This window comes from Meriones unguiculatus, chromosome 17 (genome assembly GCF_030254825.1).
Source record: "Meriones unguiculatus strain TT.TT164.6M chromosome 17, Bangor_MerUng_6.1, whole genome shotgun sequence".
Classification (NCBI taxonomy): Eukaryota; Metazoa; Chordata; class Mammalia; order Rodentia; family Muridae; genus Meriones; species Meriones unguiculatus.
The window spans coordinates 24448464-24476207 of NC_083364.1; the positions used below are offsets into that span (position 1 = coordinate 24448464).

At 39.9% G+C, this 27744-nt stretch overlaps 1 protein-coding gene across 3 annotated transcripts in view; it reads right to left on the reverse strand.

Moving 5' to 3' along the window:
- Positions 1–26436, reverse strand: part of Lamp3 (lysosomal associated membrane protein 3) — an 89742-nt gene extending 63306 nt beyond the window's left edge. Inside the window, exons 1-5 of one of the 3 annotated variants that reach the window (XM_060370880.1) lie at positions 26226–26433; positions 21887–22554; positions 20987–21115; positions 15363–15420; positions 11953–12123 (exon numbers count right to left, since the gene is read on the reverse strand). In XM_060370880.1, the coding sequence (XP_060226863.1) occupies positions 11953–12123; positions 15363–15420; positions 20987–21115; positions 21887–22554; positions 26226–26274 (1075 nt within the window). In that variant the 5' untranslated portion in view covers positions 26275–26433. Of the gene's footprint in view, positions 1–11952; positions 12124–15362; positions 15421–20986; positions 21116–21886; positions 22555–26225 lie in introns of all 3 variants that reach the window. The other 2 variants (XM_060370879.1, XM_021662565.2) reach the window with 2 other exon arrangements.
- Between the last annotated feature and the right edge of the window lie 1308 nt (positions 26437–27744).

Below are 27744 nucleotides of genomic sequence, written 5' to 3' on the forward strand. Positions count from 1 at the left end.
AACCGTGCTGCTGGGGTCACCTAGGGAAAGTCTAGCAGCCTGCAGATCGCAGATAGGTGAGTACGCCCAGCCATCACAGATCTGGGCCCAAACAGGGAGCACAGAGTGATCGGAAACTCAGCTTCCGCAGACTAGCAGGCGGGCACACGCTCCACCAGCCCAGAGGCCTGCATTGTACCAAATATACCTTACAGGCAGAACTGTGCACCCCAAGACACCAGAGCAGTACTCACCCCCCACAAATTACCTCTTGGGTTCTGGGGCACAGAGCCCCAACCTCAGACCTACAAAAGACCGGGAACCCTGAGATCAACCCCCCTGATACTGCTCCAAGGGGCAACCAGTTATCCCTAAAAAAACCGACCAAACCACGGGACACACGGGTTACAGCAGTTGATCACTAAATTTACAGCAAGAAACCCAGAAGGAGGGCAACTGTCTCCAGGACTTCTCCCAGTGAGAGGAGAGCCCTCTCGACTAATCAGGACCACAGTTACTACCCAGGTCTCTATGCCTGAGGTGAGCTGTAGCAACTCCTGAAAAACACCGGACATCCAGTGACTATACCCAAAAAGCTGGAAAGGCTTCCTTCAGGAAAAACCATCTTCCTGCCAAAGGGATTCTCTCCACTACAAGAGTCCAGGAACAACCAGAAACTAAATTCAAACAACTAAGATAGCCCAATGGGTAGAGGTCAGCGTAAAAGTCCAACCAACAAAAGCCAGAGCAATATGGCGGCATCTCCAGAACCCAGTTATCCAGGGGCAAATAGCCCTAGACACCCCAGCATAAATGAAATTCAAAGAGATGACCTAACATCTATGCTCATGAAGAAGATAACAGAGGAAACAAATAAAATACAAAAAGAATTAGAGGAAGATAAAAACAAACAGATCATGGCTATCCGTAAAGAAATGGAGGAAATTAAAGACAAGGAGATTATGGCCATCCGTGAAGAAATACAGGAAGCTGCAGCCAAACAGTCTGTGGCCTTTAGAGAGGAAATGCTTAAATCACTGAATGAAATAAAAGAAACAGTGGATTTTTCAAACAAACACCTGAAGGAATTGACAGAAAAACATGAAAATACAGTCAGACAGGGGAAGGAAACCAACAAAATAGCTCAAGACCTGAAGATAGAATTGGAAAAATTTTTAAAAAAAGCACAAATGCAAGAAATTGTGAAGAGAAAGAACTTAGGGAAAAAAGCAGGAACTACAGAGGTTAGCATAACCAATAGGATACAAGAAATGGAAGAAAGAATCTCAGGTGTGGAAGACACAATGGAAGAAATAGATGTATCTGTCAAAGAAAATGTTAAATCTAAAAAATTCCTGACACAGACCGTCCAAGAAATTCAAGACAACATAAAAAGACAAAACCTAAGAATAATAAGAATAGAGGAAAAAGAAGATTCCCTGCACCAGGCCCAGAAAATATTTTCAACAAAATCATTGAAGAAAATTTCCCCAACTTAAAGGAGAGACCAATAAGAATACAAGAGACCTATAGAACACCCAATAAATTAGACCAGAAAAGAAAATCCTCCCGCCACATAATAATCAAAACCGTAAGTATACAGAACAAAGAAAAAATACTAAAAGCTGCAAGAGAAAAAGGCCAAATAACATATAAAGGCAAACCCATTAGAATCACACCTGACTTTTCAACAGAGACTATGAAAGCCAGAAGGGCCTGGACTGATATCATGTAGACCCTAAGAGAACACAGATGTCAGCCCAGGCTACTATACCCTGCAAAACTCTCAGTCCTCATAGACGGAGAAAACAAGATATTCAATGACAAAAACAAATTTCAACAATACCTACAAACAAATCCAGCATTACAGAAGACACTGGAAGGGAAAATACAACCCAAGAAAGTTAGCTACATTCAAGAAAACACAGAAAATAAATAACCCCACTACAGTAAAACAAAAAGCAACCAAGCACACAACCGTATGACCACAGCCAACATCAAATTCAAAGGATCTAACAGCCACTGGTCATTAATCTCTCTCAATATCAATGGACTTAATTCTCCAATAAGAAGACACAGACTAACAGAATGGATGCATAAACAAAACCCAGCAATCTGTTGTATACAAAAAACACACCTAAGGCACAAAGATAGACATTACCTGAGGGTAAAGGGATGGAAGACGGCTTTTCAAGCAAATGTACGCAAGAAGCAAGCAGGAGTAGCCATTCTAATATCTGATAAAATAGTCTTTCAACCAAAATTAATCAAAAGAGATGGGGAAGGACACTTCATACTCATCAAGGGAAAATTCCACCAAGAAGACATCACAATCCTGAACATCTATGCCCCAAATACAAGGGCACCCACATTTGTGAAAGAAACATTGATAAAACTTAAACCACACATAGATCCCCACACACTAATAGTGGGAGACTTCAACATCCCACTCTCAACAAAGGACAGGTCAACTAAACAGAAATTAAACAAAGAAACAATATCTCTAACAAAGGTCATGAATCAAATGGACCTAACAGACATTTACAGAACCTTACACCCAAACACAAAAAAAATTTACCTTCTTCTCAGCACCTCATGGAACCTTCTCCAAAATAGACCACATAGTTGGTCACAAAGCAAGCCTCAACAGATACAAGAAGATTGAAATAATCCCTTGTATCCTGTCTGATCACCATGGAATAAAGCTGGACCTCAGTAACAACAAAAATAGCAAAAAGCCTACACATACATGGAAACTGAACAACTTGCTACTAAAAGACAGCTGGGTCAGGGAAGAAATAAAGAAAGAAATTAAAATCTTCCTAGAACTCAATGAAAATGAAGACACAACATACCCAAACTTGTGGGACACAATGAAGGCAGTGCTAAGAGGAAAGTTCATAGCACTAAGTGCCTTCAAGAAGAAATTTGAGACAGCGCATTCAAGCAACTTAATGGCTCACTTAAAAACCCTAGAAAAAGAAGAAGCAGACCACCAAGAAGGAGCAGACGGCTGGAAATAATCAAACTCAGGGCTGAAATCAATCAATTAGAAACAAATAAAACAATTCAAAGAATCAATGAAACCAAGAGCTGGTTCTTTGAGAAAATCAACAAGATAGACAAACCCTTAGCCAAGCTAACTAAAAGGCAGAGAGACACCATCCAAATCAACAAAATCAGAAAGGAAAAGGGGGACATAACTACAGACACTGAGGAAATCCAAGCAATCATTAGGACTTACTTCAAAAGTCTATATGCAACAAAATTTGAAAATTTAAATGAAATGGACAATTTTCTTGATCGATTCCACTTACCAAAGCTAAATCAGGACCAGGTAAATCAATTAAATAGTCCTATATCTCCCAAGGAAATACAAGCAGTCATCGAAAGTCTCCCATCCAAAAAAAGCCCAGGACCTGATGGTTTCAGCGCAGAATTCTACCAAACATTCAAGAAAGAGCTAACTCCAGTTCTCTTCAAACTATTCCACTAAATTGAAACGGAAGCAACATTACCAAACTCATTCTATGAAGCCACAGTCACCTTGGTACCTAAACCTCACAAGGACCCAACCAAAAAAGAGAACTTCAGGCCAATCTCCCTTATGAACATTGATGCAAAAATACTCAACAAAATACTCGCAAACCGAATACAAGAACACATCAAAGATATCATCCATCATGACCAAGTAGGCTTCATCCCAGGTATGCAGGGGTGGTTCAATATACGGAAATCCATCAATGTGATCCACCATATTAACAAACTGAAAGAAAAAAAACCACATGATAATCTCCCTAGATGCTGAAAAAGCATTTGACAAAATCCAACATCCATTCATGTTTAAAGTATTGGAGAGACCAGGGATACAAGGCACATATCTAAACATAGTAAAGGCAATATACAGCAAACCTATAGCCAACATCAAACTGAATGGAGAGAAACTTAAAGCAATCCCACTGAAATCAGGGACAAGACAAGGCTGCCCACTCTCTCCATATCTCTTCAACATAGTGCTGGAAGTCCTTGCTAGAGCAATAAGACAGTTGAAGGAGATCAAGGGGATACAAATTGGAAAGGAAGAAGTCAAATTATCACTATGTGCAGATGATATGATAGTATATATGAGCGACCCCAAAAATTCAACCAGAGAACTCCTCCAGCTGATAAACACCTTCAGCAAAGTGGCCGGATACAAAATCAACTCAAAAAAATCAGTAGCCCTCCTATATACAATAGACAAAGGGCTGAGAAAGAAATTAGGGAAACAACACCCTTCACAATAGCCACAAATGACATAAGGTACCTTGGAGTAACCCTAACCAAGGAAGTCAAAGACTTGTATGAAAAAAATTTCAAGTCTCTGAAGAAAGAATTAGAAGAAGATATGAGAAGATGGAAAGATCTCCCATGTTCATGGCTTTGCAGGATTAACATAGTAAAAATGGCCGTTTTACCAAAAGCAATCTACAGATTCAATGCAATTCCCATCAAATTACCAACACAATTCTTTACAGACCTGGAAAGAAAAATTCTCAACTTCATATGGAATAACAAGAAACCCAGAATTGCTAAAACAATCCTCTACAATAAAAGATCTTCTGGAGGTATCTCCATCCCTGATCTTAAGTTGTACTATAGAGCAACAGTTTTTTTGTTTGTTTGTTTGTTTTTGTTTTTGTTGTTTTTAATTTATTTTATTTTTTTTAATTTTTCATCAATTACACTTTATTCATTCTGCATCCCCCCGTAAGCCCCTCCCTCCTCCCCTCCCAATCCCATCCTCCCTCGGGTTGCATGCCACTCCCCAAGTCCACTAATAGAGGAGGTTCTCCTCTCCTTTCTGATCTTAGTCTGTCAGTTCATATCAAAAGTGGCTGCATTGTCCTCTACTATGGCCTGGTAAGGCTGCTCCCCCCCCCCCCAGAGGGAGGTGATCAAAGAGCAGGCCAATCAGATTATGTCAGAGGCAGTCCCTCTTCACATTACTATATAACCCAATTGGACTCTGAACTGCCCTGGGCTACATCTGTGCAGGGGTTCTGGGTTATCTCCATGAATAGTCCTTGGTTGGAGTATGAGTCTCTGGGAAGTTCCCTGTGTTCAAATTTTCTTGTTCTGTTGTAGAGCAACAGTTTTAAAAACTGCATGGTACTGGCATAATAACAGAATAGTGGATCAATGGAACCAAACAGAGGACCCAGAAATAAACCCACACACTTATGGATGCCTGATCTTTCACAAAGGCGCCAAAACCATACAATGGAAAAAAGATAGCATCTTCAACAAATGGTGCTGGTCTAACTGGATGTCTACATGTAGAAAAATGAAAATAGATCCATACTTATCACCCTGCACAAAACTGAAGTCCAGGTGGATCAAAGACCTCAACATAAAACCTGACACATTAAATCGGCTAGAAAAAAAAGTGGGGAATACCCTAGAACTCGTTGGTACAGGAGAAAACTTCCTGAACCAACAGCACAGGCTCTAAGAGCAACAATCAATAAATGGGACCTCATGAAACTGAAAAGCTTATGCAAAGCAAAGGAGACCATCACCAAAACAAAGCGACTGCCTACAGATTGGGAAAGAATCTTCACCAACCCTTTATCTGACAGAGGACTCATATCCAGTATATATAAAGAACTAAAGAAGCTGAAAAGCAGCAAACCAAGTAATCCACTTAAAAAATGGGGAACAGAGCTAAACAGAGAATTCTCTGTAGAGGAATACCGAATGGCAGAGAAGCACTTAAAGAAATGCTCAACCTCACTAGCCATTAGAGAAATGCAAATCAAAACAACCCTGAGATTTCACCTTACACCCATGAGAATGGCCAAGATCAAAAACTCAAGTGACAACACATGCTGGAGAGGTTGTGGAGAAAGGGGAACCCTTCTCCACTGCTGGTGGGAATGTAAACTTGTACAACCACTCTGGAAATCAATCTGGCGCTTCCTCAGACAACTAGGAATAGTGCTTCTCCAAGATCCAGCCATACCACTGCTAGGCATATATCCAAAAGAGGCTCAAGTACACAAAAAGGACATTTGCTCAACCATGTTTGTAGCAGTTTTATTTGCAATAGCCAGAAGCTGGAAACAACCCAGATGCCCCTCAACTGAAGAATGGATGCAGAAATTGTGGTACATCTACACAATGGAATATTACTCAGCAATGAAAAATAAGGAATTCATGAAATTTGCAGGTAAATGGTGGGATCTGGAAAGGATCATCCTGAGTGAGTTGTCCCAGAAGCAAAAAGACACACATGGTATATACTCACTCATATAGACATACAACGTAGGACAAACCCACTATAACCTGTGCATCTAAAGAAACTAAGCAAGAGAGAGGACCCTAACTAAAATGTCCAATCTCCATCCAGAAAGACAAAGAGGATGGACATCAGAAGAAGAAGAAAACAGGAAACAACCTAGGAACCTACCACAGAGGGCCTCTGAACGCCTCTGCCCTACAGACTATCAAAGCAGATGCTGAGCCTGATGGGCAACTGTTGGGCAGAGTGAATGGAATTTTATGTAAGAACTGGGAAATAGTAAGAGCTGGAGAGGACAGGGTCTCCACAAGGAGAGCCACAGAACAAGAAAATTTGAACACAGGGAACTTCCCAGAGACTCATACTCCAACCTAGGACTATTCTTGGAGATAACCCAGAACCCCTGCACAGATGTAGCCCAGGGCAGTTCAGAGTCCAATTGGGTTACATAGTAATGTGAAGAGGGACTGCCTCTGACATAATCTGATTGGCCTGCTCTTTGATCACACACACCCCCCTGTGGTGGAGCAGCCTTACCAGGTCACAGTAGAGGACAATGCAGCCACTTTTGATGTGAACTGACAGACTAAGATCAGAAAGGAGAGGAGAACCTCCCCTATCAGTGGACTTGGGGAGTGGCATGCATGCAGAGGGAGGAGGGAGGGTGGGATTGGGAGGGGAGAAGGGAGGGGCTTATGGGGGGATGCAGAATAAATAAAGTGTAATTGAGGAAAAATTTTAAAAAAAAGGGAAAATAATTTAAGAACCTTAAATGACTTTCAAAAGTGGAGCAAAACATGGAGTTAGTCAATTTACATGGAACATGTCTCGCCCCTGGGGGCAATGGTCTCCTGAACCTACTCAGACCTCGGACACCACCACTGCTAGTTCTAGAACTGATGCAAGATGTTCCAAAAAGGGGGTTAAGGCTTCTCATAATATTTCCTATAAGCCCACACCTGTTTGTTTATATCCCCCATTTTTATTCATTATTAGCCAGATAGAGCCAAGTAATTGTGGTGATGATACTTGCTTTTTTGCCCAATGCTGGAATGCTAGTGAATTTAGGTATGCCCTGGTTACTCGCATGCCTCGCTGGGTGCCTGTGCCCGTTGATGCCCCTCACGCTATGACTCTCTTCAGACAGAAAAGGGATCTCGGAACTACAGCTGCCACTGTTACTGCCATCTCATTGGCGGCTGTTGGAGCTACCACCATGGCATTAGCCATGAGTCATACTGTGCAGACTGCTCAGACCCTGAATAATATTTTAGACAATGTAGCTCATGCCTTAGATGTACAAAAAGGAATTAATGCTCAACTAAAAGGAGGCTTGATGGTGTTCAATTAAAGGATTGACCTCGTGCAGGAGCAAATTGATACCCTATGGCAAATGGCTCAACCGGGTTGTCAATGAAAGTATGCTGAACTTTGTGTCACTAGCATACAACATGAGAATTTTTCCTGTGCTGCAAATCTGTCTAAACAATTGTTGAGCTATATTTTAGGTAATTGGACTGGAGAATTCGATACTACGATGGAGCAGCTGAGAGTGGCCATTATCACAGTAAATTCTACCAGAGTGGACGCAGGACTAGCCACAGGATTATCACCATGGATTGCTGCAGCCATGAATCAGCTGAAGGAATGGGCGGGCATGGGAGCGTTAGCAGGCCTTCTGGTGTTGGTCTCCTTGGTTTGCCTGTGGTGTATATGCAAGATTAGAGTCTCACAACAGTGTAATGCAGCCATGATCATTCAGGCCTTTACAGCCATTGAAGCAGGACAGTCTCCCCAAGCATGGTTGGATACCATAAGAAGCTAAAATGTTATGCTCAGGATGCGAGGCTAAGCACTGCACTCAGGGTCAGCCGCTTTGGACCCAGAGAAGAGCATGTCTGATTGCATGCGGGTTGATGCCCCAGGTCCCGCCTCTGAGAAAAAGGTATCTGACGGGTCTGATGCTCTTTGGGTGGATGACACCTAAATGAACATCAGTACAAAGTCCCAATTTATTTTTAATATCAGAGATCAGACCTCTACTCTTGCCTGATGCGTCTAAAACAAAAAGGGGGAACTGTAGAGAGCTGCGTAATGCCGCGCCTTAAAGATGGAGCTGGTTTCCGCCTGCCACCTTCCCGATGGTGAGTGCTCTCTGTCACAAACAACTCCACATTTGGCTAAGGCTGAGGATCTGGCTTGCTTCCATGTATGTGGACCTATCTGCATTGCCCACATGGCACGCTGGTGTTGGCTACCCAGAGGCTATTTAAGCTGTAGGCTGGCTTTCCCCAGGGTCAGATGATTGTTCAAGGTTCCTGAATAAACTGCATTGAAAAAAAAAAAGACATCCAGCCTGTAGCACTTCACTATGGCATGCTTAGAAAAGCAGTACCCCTAACAGGTCATTCGTTTAGGTTCAAAGTATTCTTAGATTTTCTGCAGTGTTTCTGCCGGTGGTCCTGCACTTTGTTTTCTCCTTGTTCACAACTTAATCATGGCACTCCAGAAAGTCAATTCTCTTTGATACTATGTGGATGACTTGCATGCCTCATTTCCATTATACTGGAACTCTGTCAGTGAATTCCTGGAGTTTTTGGAGTCTATTATTTTTCTTATATCGTCTGAGAACTAGCTATGGGCTGAGTCATCCTTTTGTTTGGGATGGTCCTCAGCTCCCTTCCTTCAGTCTTTATGTTCGCTCTTTTTCATTTTCCAACCTTGATTTAAAAAGAAAGACTACGAAGCAAGCCACTCTGATTTATCCCAAACCAAAGGAGGCAGCTATAGAATTTTGTTCATTTCTTGAAAGTTTCTCAGAGTGACTATGTGTGTGGTAGACGGGAAGAGAGAGGCGGAGTTAGGAGCCTGCCTCAGCCGAGCCTCCGCTGTGTATGAGAGAAAGTAAGCAAAGCTGTGAGAAGTGCACATATTCAAGACTTGGTTTCCTAGTTTTTCAACAAAAACCCTGCTTTTCACGGTCACTGGAATGTTCATCCAAGTTAATGTGGAGGATGATGTATGTTAGCAGAGGTAAATAACAGAAGTCTGTCAGCTGAAAGAACTCACGGAAGGTGGTGGAAACAGAAATTACAATTTTATAAAACACGTTATTGATCTATTCTTCGTGTGAAACTCTGTTCCTGTTCCTATCTGGTCTGGAAGCCACTTCCAGGAAATGGATACGTCATTAATGTCATTGTTCTTCAGGATGCTTACGGGCATCATAAGTAAAGCTTTGCAAGGGCCCTTGGCACTGCATCCCTGGGAGCCTAGAAAAAAAAAGTATTTGACAGAGGACAAAGGAGTCCATATCTCTCCAGGCCAGGAGTGCTGCTAACTTTTAGTCACTTAGAAGAAACCTAAACCCTCACCTCCAGTTTTTCACCAACATCTCTCATTTTAAGAGGAAATGGGTGTTTCTGAGAACTTTGGATATGTTTGGGGGCTCTTTAGGCTCTCTTGAGTCTTCCAGATGCTTCCCTCAGTCCCTAGGGAACGTGGAAAGAACTAAGACACTTCCAAAAAGATAAAGTGCATTTCATAAATAAGCAGTAACCACAGAGTAGTTGCTAAATTGCATGAGCTTCCTGCCTAAAATAATGAGTCGAAATGTGGAAAATGTAAAAAAAAAAAAGGTCCTTCTTTTATCTATCCCTCACCACTAGCACTTTTGTTAATCTTGTACAAATGTGGCCCTTGTACAAATGTCTTTAAGTTCCATTTACAAGGTAGCTTTTTTCTTTTTAAATGACTGCTACTGGTAAAAATGTAATATTTACAGAATGACATAAATCTTTCCACTTGAGCATCATTAAATTCTTTTTTGAATTGCAAAATCTAGAGATGTGTACTTGAGCTAAAGCAGTGACCAAAAGAGAAAGCTTTTGGTGGTAGAATGGTAGGGAGCTGTGAGAGTTCAGTGAGGTGAAGTAAGGAGAAGAGTGAAAAAGCATTGGTCTCTTGCTCAGGGTCTCCTTAATTGTTGATTTTTTTTTCCTTAGGAAAGCAAAGGAAAAAGCTTTTATATATCTGTTTCTGAGCATTAATAATAATAACCAAATATGGTAGAGGTTTTATTCACCAGACCTACCTCTTTCCTGCTTCACAGAGAGCCTTCACAAGTAGATAAAAAAGTATGCACCTTATTTAAAGTCATGTGATTAATGTTAGAGAATTTTTTTTTGCAGAGAAGTAATTTGTTTTAGAAGTTAGGCACTCTAAGATCAGCTTTTGACAGCTTAGCTGTGGTGAACCTAACATGAACCTTATGACAAAGACACAAAGCAAAAGCAGAAACTCTAAGTCACAGAAAAACTTCAAAAGCACAATGTCCAAGACAAGCAACACCTGAACTCTTTGTTTGCCAAATTAAAAAAAAAAAAAGTATTTTTTTTCTAGACATATATTTAGTTGTATATGGAACCCCAAGTAAAATCCGATTTGTAGTAATAGTTTGCATGGACCCTCTATTTATAGTGATTGAAAAGTACTCAGAATATTTTTGCACACCTACAAGAAAAATATTTTAAGTGATGTTTATGACCCTTCTGGTCAAATGTAGAGGTCTTAGTAACAGTTTTTTCTAGACATGAAAAAAAAAAAAAAAAAAAAAAAAAAAAACCATTGTGGCAGTTCCCATAGGCTCATGTATTTGAATTCTTACTCATCAGGGAGTGACACCATTTAAGAATGATTAAAAGGATTAGGATGTGTGGCATTGTTGGAGGAAATGTGTCAAGCAGGGGTGGGCTTTGAGATTTTAAATGCCCTTCTAGGCTCAGGTTCTCTCCTTTTCTCTTTGCTATCAGGATGTAAAGCTCTCGGCTCCAGGACAATACCTCCCTGTGTGTTGCCATGCTCCCCACTGCAGAGGGAATGGACTAGCCCTCTGAAACTGTTAAATGCCTTTTTATGAGTTGCTGCGGTTATGGTGTTTTTCGCAGTAATAGAAAAGGGACTGAGACAGGGGCTTTTCCAAAAATGACCTACCCTGCCCTACCTTCATCAAAGGGTTAGTTTCTACCCTGGAAAGTACCAGACAAGCTCTGTCTTGTGGTTCAAATAAAAATAATAATAATAGAAAAAAATAGATATAAATCAAATTGGTGGTGAAGTGATATCTAATGACATGCCTTAGAGTCTAGAAGAGGGATTTCCACAGAACTAATTTCGTCCTTAAATGCAGAAAAAGTGCATCTTGCTTTTTCCTCTCTGCAGTTAGGAAGAATCTATTATGAAATCTTTTCTAAAAAGAAAAAAAGCTCTTACTGGAGACAGTTAAAGTGTCCTCTGAACATGTTAGAGTTATATAGTCTTTACAGCATCTACAAAAGTTGTCCAGAATGGTAGTGTTTCCCCCTCCCTCTCAGAGTGAGTCTCTCTCTCTCTTCCGTGTGTGTGTGTGTGTGTGTGTGTGTGTGTGTGTGTGTGTAAATGAGTGAGAAATTTATGTTTCTGACAGTCATAAACAGTCAACCTGCTGAGTTAAGGCAGTGGACATGCATGTAGTCATGGATATGATTTTCATGTGTAAGTGTAGGGAAAGCACAGCCTTTAAAGCCTCACAGAGTTATTCTATTATAGTAAGCCATGTGCCCTGACCCCTTAGTAGCTTCAGAATAAACACACATTGGAACTGTCCCCTGGGTTTCTGAAATCTTCTTGTGGCTTGGGGATGCTTAACTTACCATTTCCAAAGCAGTCTCCTTCAAAATCAAAGGCTTGGAGATGAGTATTCATTGTTTTCATTTGAAGCTGAGATGACAGCTGGAGGCTTTGTTCACTCACACACTTGAAGGAATGCCCAACTACTGTCTCGAACATCATCATAGTATGTTTTATTCCCTGGTAAGTCTTCTCTGAAAAAGGAAAGTAAAATATGACATGCAAGAATCCTAACAATATCCACTGAATTCCAGGTACCATTAGTCTGAGCACATACAGTCAGCTGCCTATTTCAGATGGGGTGCCCTGGGAGTTCTGCCATCTTTCCCATGAAGAAATACTCTAGGAGAGCAGGCTTTTTCTGTGGCTCTGCTTGGAATATATGTGAGATGTTCCATATAGATTCCTATGGGGGAGCAGTGAACTGAGTGTTTATCCTCTGGTTTTATGTCAAATGATTGGAGATGTCAATTCCTTTGGCTATAGAGAGTTTCCTAAAGACTTTAGAAAGAGAAATGAGAGTGTTCTGACACTTACAGTGCATGATAATGAATCAGAACAAAGATATACAAGTCCACAAATGGTGCACCTACATGCCACAAGACTGGATCTATACAGCAGGAGGAAAAACCCAGAAATGAAGTTGCACCCATCCCTGAAAGCGTATTCCATTCCTTCTGTTTTCTGTCCAGGAAAGAGACATACTCTTTGTCAGGTACACCCTTTTCAACCAGATGGGGTTAAACATATCCGTCTGCTCCAATTCAACATTCACCAGGCACCCTTCTAATCATATTTTGCTTTGATGAAAGACAAAATCTAATAGGCCAAAGAGCCAAAGTGGCTTGTCCTATTGCCAGTTACAATAAGAAATAGTCTCATAAAAATTAACAAGTAGACAAAAAAGAAAATTAACAAGTTGGCCTGAAATGATGTACTAAATTATCTATTTACACTATTGTATCGTGTGATGTAAATCTAAATCTTTATTTGTATATTATCTACCTACCTATATATCATCTGTCTGTCTATCCTGGATATCCTATTGCTGCCATCCCGTTAAAATTAACCCTGTTATCAGTACTATAATGACAATGAATTACCGTTACGAATACTACTACCAGTACCTCACTGATATGACAAACATCACCACTGTGTCTACTATTCCTCCTTCTAATAATTCTGAGCTCCTGATTATATCAACCTTCCCCATCAGCCTCTAAGTTAATCTCTAGTCTGATACTCATTTCTCACATTTCTTGAGAGATGACCATCCTACTACCGGCTAAAATCTAGTCCACCCCTTGTGATAACATTAAGCTATTTTATTAGCACTCATAATACTTACTACCTAGTCTAGAGGAGACAGATATAAGTTAACAGATATAAAAATTAGCTGTCAGTTGTTGGATTTTTTTTTACTTACATTTAATCAGCATCACTAACAAAAATCCTCTTAAATGATATCAATAAAACATAGCAAATACTTTAAATAGATTTTGTCCCCTGAGTTTATTTATTAGCAAATATCATTAGTGAGATATTATTTAATTAATAATGTTTAAACCAATCAAATGATAACACTTGAAAAGAAGAAAACAGAAAAGTTCCAAAACCAGCAACTGGAACAGTAGAGGAAATCAATACAAATGTGTTATCTAAGGCTAGACATTCTGGGAAAATTGATTTATTAGATTCAGTTGGGAACATTTTCTCTCTAAACATGAACATTTGTAAGCTTTAAAAAAAAAATGTCCCACTATGGGTAATTTTCCAAAAGGTAACCAAAGTGAATGTTCATAAATGCAAATCTGCTATATCATTTCCTTAACTCAGATCTTCCTATGGTATAGTTACATAGATTGAATAAAATCTCAAGTCTTTAGCTTTCCTACCCATAGGCCCTACAAGCTCTGGAGTGGAAATCCATGGCACCTCGTCTACTATGTGTTCGCCTTCTAGGACACATCAGTTCCCTGCTGTTCCTTGGCTGCTGTGGTAGTTTGAATGAGAATGTCCTACATAGACCCTCATATTTGAATATTTGGTATTTCGTTGGTGGAGTGCTTGGGGATGTGGCGTTCTTGGAAGAAGTACATCACTCCAGTCAGGCTTTGAGCTTTCAAAGCTCCATTCCATTCCCAATGCTCTCTCTCTGCCTCAGCTTACAGATGGAGATGTAGGTCCTCAGCTTCCTGCCTCATGCAGCAGTCACTATGCCTGCCTGCTGTCACACTTGCTGTCATGACGTTAATGAACTCTTAGTCTTTGGAACCATAAGCCAAATAAACCCTTTCTTCTATAAGTTACCTTAGCCATAGAGCTTCACCATAGCAATGTAAAAGTAGTAAATATAGCTACTCTGACAAGTTCATTCCTTAAGGCCTATAAATCTTTTTACTCTGCCCTCTGGGCAAGTTGCCTCAAACCTGATGTCCCTAAATGGAGATACTGTGCTCAAACTTCCCATCTTCAAAATAGTTTTCCTCCTCTGGACACCTCCCAATGGGTACGTGAAATAGCTCTCTGTTCTTTGACATCTTGTCAGTGTTTGCTCATTGAACTGATTTCCACTTAAGAATACAATTTACCACAAGGAGAACAATAGAGCCAAAATACCTGGGCCCAGGAGGGCCAGCAGAGACCAATACTCCAACTAAAGACCATGCATGGAGAGGACCTAGAACCCATGTTAAAAGGAAGCCCATTGGCTGCTCAGTTCCCAGGTGGGTACCCTAGTAAGGGGATCAAGGGCTATCTCTGACATGAACTCTCTGACATGAGCTCCTTGACATATGAACTCTCTGACATATGCTCCCCCTGGGGGCATGCAGCTTTGCCAGGCCACAGAGTCCCCTATAAGGGCACTAGGGAAAGGGCATAGAGGGAGAAGAGGGAGGGTGGGTGGAGCTAGGAGGAAATGAGGGAGGAGACTATAGCAGGGATACAAAGTGAATAAATTGTAATAAATAAATATATTAAAAAATTGAAATAAAAAAGAATATAATTCAACATGGCTGTGTATGGTGCTCTTCTCTTCTGGAATGTGAGCCCCACTGTAACAGAATCTTACCAGTTTGGATAATTATGGTTCCTCAGGGTCTAACACAGACAGAGCATGGTACTTAGCTATATCATAATTTTGTAGCATAAAATACAATTAAGAGTACAGAGTAAATTCCTCTCTAATAACAAATCAGTTAAGGAAGTACTGAACTTATCATATTTCTAAAGCTCACAACTGTCAATATAATCTATGCCACCATCCTCCATGATCAGATAAACTGAAGTACACACAGATTTTTTAGTTCCTCCAGAGTTTTATTATAGACTACTTCCTCGTCATATTTTAAAAACATTATCAAAAATATCAGAGTCGATATAAGAAAATGAGCTACCAGAAAACAATGATGATAGCTGTTTTCGTACTAACCTGTATTTGAGATGGTCAAATAGGCTCCCACTTCACTGATATAATAGGAGTTTTTTCCCTGTAAAACATCAATGTGTTAACTTTTGAGTAATCTCAAATTTTTATGTTTATGATCTTGGCTATTAATTCCTTGGTATGAAAATTAGGGTATATGTTGATGCTAGGCATAATTATATGTAAAAATTCAACAAAAGTAAACATCACACAATAAATTTTTTAAAAAGGAATGAACAACTACAGGATCCAGATTTCTCTATTTCTTACTTGTTGCTAGAGCCTGAAACTAAAATTCCACCAGAAGAATTTCGGTTCTGCCAAGTTTCCAAAGTGCAATTACATCTGGAAGGCAAAGAAGGATGGTAGCAAGGGCAGTATTAACTTAGACTACCCATTCTCAAGAACACACTGGGTAGAGTTTGGGGATTTCATGAACCCTTAGATGAAAATAACATAAGCAAAATTGTATGTGCATTTTTCTATGTAGAAGGTCAATTGGTAAAAAGATGAATAGATCTATGTTTTCAAATTGGTTAAATGGGCCACAAGGAGGGATTCTGGGAAGACTCAATTCTTCCTGGAGTCCACATTTCAACTCCACTTTTTATCTAGGAGTTCTTGGTTGGAAATCAAAAGAAACTATATAATAGCTCTGCACCCCTTTGAAATACTGGGGGCACAGAATGCTCAGGACATTTTAATTTGGGTAAGAAGTTAATTTAAACCGAAATTTATGTGTTTGCTTGTTGATGAGAATTGAATCCAGGGTCTCAAGCATAAAACGCACATACTCAATTACTGAGCTACATCCTTGGCCCCTTTCTATTTTTCAACGTTAGTGATTTACACTGTAATCACCAGAAAGGTATAAAACTCATGATAATGTAATCAAAGCAGGGTATAAAATCAAATTACTTTTAAAAGTTTCACATGTAATCGTGAAAGAAATTTAGCAATAATAATTATCATTACATTATAGCCTACATTCCTATTATTCATAAATGAAATGATGATTCATTGCACAGTGCGACGTACTTTAGTAAGACCACTGATATAAGATACAAGAATTCTAGATCCTACAATTCATTGACTGGCGTATCGTGATGCCTTCTTAATTTGCACCAGGCACTATAGCGGATGCTTCCACGCACTGTCCTAATTAATTCTCACAACTGTGAGAAATAAAATGTAGATTGAGTGTTATTCAAGGCCACAGCCAAAGCGTGACAGGGTAAGATATGGTCACTCAGTGCTAAACTCAAACTAGAATTAATTTGGCTTTGACAGCCATTTCATATTAGGCATCACTCAAGGACCTGGCAGAAGACAAGGCTCTCCTCATCAGTCTTAGAGGCAAGTACAACAACACACTATTTGCTTTAGGGAGAAATATCTGTGACCTAAATCCTCTCTGGATTGCTTTTACTTTTGTATCCATAGTCCAGACTACAAGACCCTTGCCCCAGCTGGGTGTGGTGGAACACACCTTTAATTCCAGCATCTCAAAAGCAAAGGAGGCAATGAGTTTGAGTTTGAGGCTACCCTGGTCTTCATAGTGAGTTCCAGGCCAACAAGGGCCTCATAGTGAGACTCTATCTCAACCCCTACCAAAAAAAAAAAAAAAAAAAAAAAAAAAAAAAAAAAAAAAAAACTACCCCATTTTAAAGGCAAGAATAAGATCTGCTGAAGGGTTTTAAGTGGGGTAATATTCTGGATTTTGTATTTAGAAACTACTTAGGCTATGGAGTTAGATTAATTTAAGGAGCAGTAGAAGAACGGTTACAAGACTACTCTGAATCTTCCAGAAATTTCCCTACCCTTGGTATCTTCATGACATTAGTTATAGGTGTTTGACATTTCTGCAAGTGTGTCATAGTTTACCAAGTACACTATTTGCACTCTGTTTTTTAACTAAAAGCCCAGATTTCTGACTTTTTAGAAACAGACTATTATGTTATTACCCATATTTAACAATGGATATGCTTGGTAGATGCTCACAGTGTGCATTCACTCTTCCTGGATAAACTGTTTAAAAGGATCACAGATGGCCAGGTGGTACAGGCCTTAAAGTCTAAGTAACGAGAGAGTCTGAGGGAAGGGAGTAGCAGTTTCAAGGCCATTTCAAGAGCTACAGAACGAACTCATCTGAATAATGTTAGTGAGACTCTATCACAAATTAATAAAATGAATGTTCACTGGTAGAGCACTTGCTAAGCATATGAAGCCCTTGGTTTAATATCCAAAACTGGACAAAAATACAATGAAAATTCCCATATCAAGATGCCAGCTCTTTTGCCTGCTCGTTGTCATTTCACTCTCACCCTATATGTTTTCCTTATTAACTTAAAGGGAGAAATGAAATTTTTTTGGTATTCAAATATTTAAGAAAGCTCAGATTTTGAGGGGATTAACTTTTTATATTACTTCATATGTGAGTATTGTATTTACATCATTTCCCCCTTCCCTCCCTCCAAATCTTCCTGTCCCTGATCCCTCTCAAATTCATGGCTTTTTTTTCATTAATTGTTATTGTGACGCTAATTACTGAGTTGCTTGCATGTTTATGTGTTTAGGACTGGACATCTGAGATTGGGTAACCTACCAGGGGCTTCTCCATGGAAAACACTGATCTTCCTCCCCAGCACCCCTTAATTGCCTGTAACTAATCATAAAAAAAAGGAGCATTGTGAGAGTTCCCTTATCTATATTGGCATGTCAATTAGTATTGTCATTGTTCAAGTCTTTTTTTCGGCAACCTTCTATTTGGGATTTCACTGGTGCAGCTTCCCTGACATCTAACAAACACACAACCTCATAGCAGATGTCCTTGTCTTTTTGTTCTTAAAATCTTTTGTCCTGGTGTTTCTTCATACTCCCTGAGCCTTAGATGGAAGAGGTATTTTATAAATGTATTAATTGAGGATGAAAGCCCATGATTAGTTGTTCTCTGTATCTTGAGCTGCTGCGGATTTGGGTATTGGTCTCTGTCTGCTGAAGAAAAGACTCTTCTTTAATGAGAGCTGAATAATAAGTGTTTAGAGTTAGAAACCAGACTAATTTAGGAAAATGGCAATAAGTTCCATGGCTCACCAGCATAGATAGCTGTCTAGGTTTAGAGCATCAGTCACGAATTTCCTGTTGAGCAGGCCTGAAGTCCAAGTAAGTGCCTATTGGTTACCACTAGATATAAGTGCCACTGGTGAGTCTTTGGAGATATCTTTGCTGTGCTGTTCATTGTGTGGTTTGCAGGCATCATAACTGGGTAGGCCTGTTGATTGTTTTTCTCCTGTGGCAGCTAACCTAGCACCTTCTATGAACTATGAAAGCTGGTCCTCAAGAAAGAAACTTCCAGGTCAGATCCAGCACATGTCTTCCAAATCCTATGGAAGGTCAGTTTTAATATTCATAAAAACATTTAGAGTGTTTTGAATTTAAGAATATCAACAGAGAAAACATATTTTACTACTCTTCTTCTACTGTATTATGCTTAGTTCCTAAAATCTTTGAATTGAAGTCCACTCTTTTGGCTTAAACAAAATACAGAAACTCTGCAAAAAGATAAAGGCTCAGAGGCTCCTTGACCCTCTCCCACCCTGGAACCAAAGCAGATGCTTGAGAAACTCATGCTAGAGAGTCCGGTGGCTGAAGATGCTTGTGATACCAGCAAAGGAACAAAGACCACACTTTGGGCCACCACTGGAGACTAGTTCTGGGATGTTGGGTGGAGGCACAAAGGGCTGCCATCTTAATCTGAATCCTCATTCCCTGTCCACTCATCTCATCTACAATAAGCAGAATTTGGGAGCATATAGGTTTTCAGAAAGACAGGCATTCAAGACTTGGGTGGAATCTGGTCAAACTGTTCATCCCAAAGGCAACTGAGGAGAAGAAAGAGAGGAAAACAGAGGAAGAGAAAAAGAGAGATAGACAAATACATACATTGGGAGAGAGAGAAAACGGAAGAGCACTAGAGAGACACATGCCACCAGTTCTGCCTGAGGTCTGATGACAGTGTCCATCACATTTCACAACTCTTGCCAATGTGCTTCCCCACTGGCACTTATTCCTACAGGTATATGGACACGTTCCGGGAGGCAATGATGCCACAAGGCATAGATGCCTAGTCTGCATACTTCATTTTTCTAAGGCGACTTTTAAAAGATCTCCTGATAGTCATATAGTTTTATGCCAGTTACCCATGGATAGAGCCCTCATTATGTCATAAGAAACTTCTTACCACCATGGTATAGAAAGAAAAATAATTATTCTCAAATGCATCTCCATCTTACAGCAAAAACTAAATACAAAGCCCTTAAGCTCATAGCAGCAGTTACAGCCAATACATTTTATTGAAAAAAAATTAATGTTTGTTAAACATAATGCATAGGAGGGATGCCACTGGCTTGTCCTATTGGAACTCAGCTTACTGGATGTGCCCAGAAATCAAGAGAGAGAGATTTAAAAAAATTCCTTCTGATTTAACCTCTTTAAGGAAAACTACTTCTAATTGTGGGATCCACTTTATGTTTTATTTCTGCTTTCCCCAGAAACCTCCTTTTCTATCAATCAATTTAACCTTCAAGGATGAGCTCATCCCAGCACCCTATCTTATAAAATGGAGTGTTAGTGGATCCAGAAATCACAAATAAGAGCCAATTAGGATCTTTACTTTTGTCCTTAACAATTATGTTCCAAGCTAAATCATTTTCGTGCACAAATAAATACTGTGTTAGTTTACATACAAACTTCTCATCCTCCAAAAAGTCAGATTGAGTTGTCTCATAATTCTCATTTTACAGATTAAGAACCATCCCCAAGCAGCTTGAGTACATGCAGCTAGTACCAGCTTCTTTCAGCACCATAGTGGGTTAAGTTATTTTCTGGACAGTAGGATAACCAGGTTTTTTTGTTAGCCCTTCACCCCAAATATCTACCCATTGTAGTCACTGCAGTTACAGTAAATAACTACTGAATAGTCACAACTTTCTCTATAATGGGTATGCTTTTAAAGAAGTGGCCCCTTTTCTTATTTCTAAGTAATAAAGTAGAACTTAAAAAGATTACGGTTGCTTACTTGCTGCCACAAAACAAATCAGTGACTGAGTCAAATTTATAGCTGACTTGCACCTCAACACCCAAGCCTTTCCTACTCTACTTGCTGTCTCTATATTCTGTCAGGAAAACTCAGAGCCTTCCTGGCCCATGAATTTTGCCGTCAGTGATAGAAAGGAACCCATTCTAGGATTTTACGTTAGTTTTAGAATAAACCCACTTATCTGATATCCACTGGAGATTTCCACAAATCTTTTCATCTGTACCACTTCCTCCTTGCGTAATCTGCAAAGGGCACTAGTGAGAAAAGTCCTCAAAGCTAAATCTCTCCTAAGAGGCACTGAAGCCCTTCTTGGACTCATCAGAGGAGGTTGAAGGGGAAGAAGACAAACATGATGTCAACACTTCCTTCCTCTCCCTCCCAGTCTTCTTATTCTTATCTGAAAAGATCTCCAGAGGCTCTCAGGTACTTCTGCCAAGTTTAGCTTGAAATTTAGCACTGAAGTAGCAGCAGTAAGTTGAGAAGAAGCCAAACCGTGCTAGAGCCAGTCACTGTGAAGAAATTAATATCTCACCTTTATAAATGTGATATTCACGGATCCACTCTGGAAATTCAAGAACAGGTTGGATTTTTGGGAGCCACATTTCCCAGATGCATGGGTTAGGCTAGGGTCAATGTTGAAATGTTTCTCCGTTGCAGAATCCTAAACCAAATAAGATAGACCTAATCAGTAGGAGACAGAAGAAACTACAGCCAGAGACCAGAAGTGGAAGCTATAAAATGAAAAAGTGGATATACATTTAAAAACCACCAACTCCCCAGATGTATGACATCTGCTTAAGTCAGAGCATGTGCTTAAAGGCTTTCTTAGAAGAAATTCACCCATTTTAGGGACTTTTAACAGGTAACTCATAGGTAGCAAACTACATGGAATTCAATTTTGTTCAGTTCAAGGTATTGAGGAGTAAAAGACAGAGGAGTTTGTACTCTAAAATACTTCTCCCTCAAACACAGATATAAGGGGTATTTTTGATAAAAACTACATTAAAAATAATAATTTATGGTGACTTCTTCATTATAAAATGCTTTATACAACCTTTTCCCCTAATTTTCTTGTTAATCTGGAATTTTTAATTAATATTATAGTAGATTGGAACCATGAAGAATATCAGATCCCAAAGTCTCATGTCAGAAAGGAACGAAGTCTGAGAAGTCAGATAAATAAGGCCAGGCTGTAATTTTCATACAGCATCCCTAATATTGACAACACTGGCTCCAAGCGAGAAGTATATATATTAAAGTCCTCTTTGCTTTATTGTCTCCTGGAACACATTCCTTTAGGATAGATAACTCTGGAAAGATGAACCCACAACTACCTGTCTCACATAAAGGATGTAGAAAAGTGCTCACTCTTCCCAAAACAAATCCAGTCAGATTTTGAAAATAGCATTATCATCCCATGATCCTAACTTACCAAATCATTTTCTTGAACAATCAGCTGAATACCCATCTCTGCTTTTATACAGAGCCTGCTTCCATTTAGGACTTCGTAAGTTCCCGTCTTGACTGATAATGACTGACTTGCAAGAGTGGGCCTCATAACTATGGGAGCAGGTGAGGTTCTCGGGCTGTCCTTGTGTGTAGAGGCTGTTGTTTCTGGGGCATAGGTTGAAAGAGATGGCTTCTGTTTGGCTGTGCTTTTGTTTGATGCTGTGATAATAGTTTTGAGGAGGGTGGTCTGATCACCAAGTTGGGTAGTTCTCCCAGTTATAGGGTTGACAGTGGATAGACTAACTCCAGTTTTAGGAATTGGCAGATGTGTAATTAAACCAAGGCCAATGGTAGATGAAGCAGTCGTGTGTGAGTTATTAGATGTGACAAAGGTATAACTAGCTGTGCTGCTGGGTAGAAGACTTTGTGCTGTTTTTTCTGGGTGAGCTGTGTTTTCAGAGGTGGGGGTTTCAGCAGCCATTTGAATGTAGTCATCCTTTGATCTCACTGCTAAAGTTACATGAAGTGTTTGGTTAATCAGCTGTAGTGGAGCTTTTGCTGTGGTCTGTTCTGTTGCTGTTGTGATATATTGAAGATAGCCTCTGGATTTTGGAAGTTCTTTTTGTCTTATTTGATGGCCATGTAAAATTACTGCAAATTAAGAAAGCAAAAGTGTTACAAGCACTGACCAAATACTTAAAAGGTCCCTCTTTCATTCCTACTTTAATATACTCGTAAGTAAACTGGCATACACAGTTTCATGTTTAGGGAAAACTTTCAAGAGTTGCAACAATAAAGTGAAGATCACCAAAGACTCTAGTACCAGGCCATCACCGTAATGTTTTGGTTTGCACCTGTGTTCTTTAGATCTTTATGACCATATGTCAAGCATTCTATATGTAACCCTTCATCTGCATAGGTTATAGTACCAAAGTTCATCAAAGAAATTGTATTCAACTGTGAAACCAAAAAGAAGTCATAAAGTGCTCCTGTGAACAGCAGCTGTAACGACTGCATAGACTGAGGCAGCCTTAGGGATTTGTAGTGTTTTATATTTTTCATGGGATCATGTAATTCTAAGTTTGGAATAAATCTCACATGCCATTTAGTTTAAACCATAATCTGATGGAAAAACTGTGCTTGATTGATATAAATTTAAGCAGTCTTGCTAACTGTTTCCAATAATGAGAGACTATTTTCTCACAAAATGGTCCCCTTCACATTATTTTTCTAAATACAGACCAACTTATATTATTTTCTTAATCTTCTGAGCAATCTAGTCTTTATTAACTAAGAAAAAAAATCAAGGTATAATTTCTCTGGTCCTTCATGTTTTGGTTTAAATGGCAGCATTTCAGAGAGTCTTCCCTTGTCCTCCTTATATTCAACAGCCCCTGTCACCATGGTTCTCCATCTCAGTGTTATGTTCAATGTTTTGGCTTTACCTATCACATCTTGTACTCACATAGGGGATAGTATCAATATAGTTAATGATCACATTGCCAATAGGTAGGAGTAGAATTTCATCCTTGAAGAAATGTTTACTTACTGGTTTATTTCTTGGTTATGTATCTTACTCACTAGGTTTAAAGCCTAAAGTTGAGAATTATGCATATAGTTTTCACCACCAGCGCCTATATATAAAAAATGTTCAGTAAATATGAGTTGGATGATAATAGCCTTGATGACAATAGCTTTAATGACATTCTAGAATTATTTTAAGTCTCAAACATGTTGTTTCGGAGAAAAATCTTTAGGACCCTTGAAAAAACAGTGTCTGTTGTTGTTACAAATTGTCTCCAGGGATATCATTTAAGCAGGTGAAAACCTCTGTTTCTGTTTCATCCATGTCATTCTATCCTTGCCTCTTTTTAGGCACATATAAATCCAGAAAAGTAAACAAAATTCTAAAACTGGGCTTTGAAAGCTCTTTGATGACGTTTGCTGGGAAACAGCTCTGTCCACTCAAACTTCTTGTTTTATAATGCATTTACTCAGACATTTATAGGATCTGTAATTGCTAGGTTCTGGGCTGAGACTTGAGAAAAGATTCAAAAAGAAAAAAGAGCTTGGTTTTACCCTCATAGTTATGAGACTCTGAGATTTCATCTTACACCCATCAAAATGGCTAAGATCAAAAGCTTGAGGGATAGCACTTGCCGCCTAGGATGTGAAAAAGAAGGAACACTTCTCCATTGCTGGTGGGAGTCCAAACTTGTACAACCGCTTTGGAAATCAATCTAGTACCTTATCAGAAAATTGGAAATAAACCAACCTCAAGACTCGGCTATACCACTCCTGGGCATATCTTAAAAGATGCTCTACCATAAAACAAGGATTCTTGTTCAGCTATGTTCATAGCAGCTTTATTCATAATAGAATCTGGAAACAACCTAAACATCCCTCAACCAAAGAATGGATAAAGAAACTGCGGTGTATTTACACTAGGGAATACTACTTAGATATGAAAAACAAGGAAATTGTGAAATTTGCAGGCATATGGATGGAACTAGAAAAGATCATCCTGAGTGAGGTAACCCAGATCCAGACACACGTAGTATGTACTCACTTATAAGCAGATTTTAGCCATATGGTACAGGATAAACATACCACAATTCACAGATCCAAAGAAAATAAGTAATAAGGAAGACCCAAGAGAGCATACTTAAATCTCACTCAGAAGGGGAAAAAGAATAGACAGCAGAAGTGGTTGAAGAGAGGGAACAAGGTAAGAGAAGGAATGCAAAGAGAAACAAAGGTAAGGATCAGACCTGGGGAGAGAGGGGGAAGGGACAGAGGGCCTGAAGAGAGAAAAGAAACAATGGTTGGTGGCATCTCTGTGACAAGCTGGAGACCTACAACAGGGTAAGCTCCTGGGAGGATATGGAGGTGGCTCTAGCTGAGACCCCTAGTAGCAGGAGTCATGGAGACTGAAGAGGACACCCTCTAACTACACATGACTCCTAGAGAAGGGAGAGGAACACCAACTCACTCACAAAAACTTCAACCCAAAGTCCACCCTGCCTACCAGATGTGCAGGGATAAAGATATTGCAGAGATTGAGGGAATGTCCAATCAATGCCAGACCCAACCTGGGACCCACCTCATGGGAGAGGGCCAACCCTTGACACTATTAATGATCCTCTGCTATTCAGGCAGAGAGAGCTTCGCATAGCTGTCCTCTGAGAGGTTCCACCCAGCAGTGGATCAAAACAAATGCTGAGAGTTACAGCCAAACAGTGGGTGAAGTGTAAAGAGTTTTGTAGAAAAGTAAGGGGAAGTATAGAAGAATCTGGAGGTGACAGAGGGTCCACAGAGCCAACGGAGCCAACTAACAAGGGCCCAGAAGGACTTTCAGAGACTGAAGCACCAACCATGCATGGATTGGACCTAGGCCTCCTACACAAATATAGCTGATGGGCAGCTGGGGCTCCATGTGGGTTCCCTAGTAAGGGTAATGGGGACTGTCTCTGACATGGACTATATTGCCTGCTTTTTGCTCACTTCCCCCTGGTAAGACTGCCTCACCAGACCACAGAGGAAGAGGATTCATTCAGTCCCGATGCGACTTGATGAGCTAGGGTGGATTAGTAAAGGGGGCTCTCCTTTTCTGAGGAATAGGGGAGGGGGTAGTGCAAAGAGGAAGAAAGGGTAGGACCAAGAGGAAAGAAGGGAGGGGGATACAATCGGTATCCTCCTCAAGGCATGTAAACAAATAAATTAATTAATTTTAAAAAAGAGGGAGAGTAGGTTCTTAAGACAGCATTCTAAGCTTGGCTTCCCAGGCAACCTCTTTGAGTTGATGTGCAACAGCATTATTTCAATAACATTTTTGATGCCTCAATTTACACCTTTGTGAAGTGGTCAGATAACATCTGATGTCTCTTCACATGTCACTGTTTATATAAAGTAAACAATACTTACATTAAGAAAAGTAGAGAATGCAGTATATAACCAGGTAACAGCTCTGATACCTCAACCCTAGCCTAGTTCTCCTAAATTAATGTGATTTCTATAAACTCATATTGATATGGCATCCACACTACTGTGGGTACTTTAGACAATGTCTTTGGGAGTTGATACCCATTCTAACTCACAGATATTCCTCTCAAACCATAAAGGCCCTTGACAAAAATAGAAAGTGGGCCCTACCTATGTGAGATAACAGGTTTTAAACGTTCTCACACTAAATACCTGCAATAACAGAAGCCACATCAGCAGCCCTTCCCACTTCACCTTTGGTCCAGAGCACCAACATGCATATAGATTTAAGAGGACTAGGTAAAGCATGGCCCCCACAGAAAGCAGGGCATGTCACTTACCAGCCAGGGAGAGGAAGAGCACAGCCCATGCAGAGATCTGCCCAGGCATGACAGGCAAGGTTGGTCTACTGTTTACTGTGTGCTTGGGCCTTCTAAACTGCAGGAATGGCGTCAGAACAGGTCCACAGAAAACCACGGAACATGAAGTTCCTTGCCCCTCAACCACTTGTGGCAGAGAAAATGATCTCACATGATGAGAAGTAGCTAATAAAGTTGAGCCTGGTGCTGTACGATGAGGGAAAGCACAGGCAGTTCACAGTGGGAGAGTAAGCACTTGGCCTCTTCCTGGAGTGTTTGTGAGAGGTGAAGGGGTGGGTGGGGGCTTGCTAGGGGGAAGGGCAACAGAAATCATTTCTCCAGAAAGGAGGCAGACCTGTGGTAGCTCCTTCCCTTATAACCTGGGTCTCCTCTTTACGTTGTAGATTAAGACCATTTCAGTAAACCTATGCCAGACAGTCCCTCCGGTATGAGGTTGAGCAGTAGTTCTAGAACAGTCTGTGAGTGTAAGACATGGCCAGTGTGATGTTCATAGCTACCTAACTTAAGAATCTTATGGGAACTAGGGAGATGAGGATATGAATATGAATCTAGCTCTGGCCATTCACAAGTAAATTACACTGGTTTGATGTTTTCCTATGAGTATACTAATAAAAAAAAAAGACAAACACATTTGTGTTTTCTTACAGTGCTAGGATTTATCAGATAACAAAGTCACAAGTGCTTTCAACAGTAGCAATTTGCAAGTTATTGCTGCCTTTCTTGGTAACCCTGGCAGAGGTGAACATGGGTTCTTTTATTTTAACCTTAATTATTAACATTAACTCAGATCACACAACACAGAGAGTCTGAAGTGTGTGTGTGAGTGTGTGTATGTGTGTACAGTATAGAATATTTATAAAAAGGTAAGAAGCCACAGCAGAGTTAAAAAAAAGTTTGGAAGTAAATATATTTTTTCAGTTTAATTGGTTCTATATTTGTGTTAATAAATTTGTAAATCTATAAAAATTTTGCTGATACCTTATATTGACTTCTAATTTGATTTTATGATTAAAAACAATTTTAAAACTTAAATCTTATAAATTTTTGAGACTTCTTTTCTGACCAAGGCTGTGAATTTATTACATTTCTAAACTATTACAATGGAGTGTCGTGGATGAGGAAACTTGGATGCCAGAAATTTACTTTCCTACAATATAGAATGCCCAAAATCTGAGATCAGCGCATCACTAGGCCTGTTCCTTCTAAGGTTAGGAGACTGGAATCTTCCTTTTTACATTCACAAGGTCGACCACTGTGCATGCTTATGTCCTGCTCCACTTATTAGTGCTCATGCTTATGGCCTCATTTTACTTTCCAAAGACCCCCATCTCCAAATATAGCCACATTTCAAGGCAGGAGTCTTTTACATATGGATCTGTTGATGGAGAGGAATGACACATTTCCCTTAGCACAATGGGTTAAAGTTACTAAACTTTCAGTTTAGGAGAAAAATATGGCCTTTTTGGTTCGGTTGCTATAA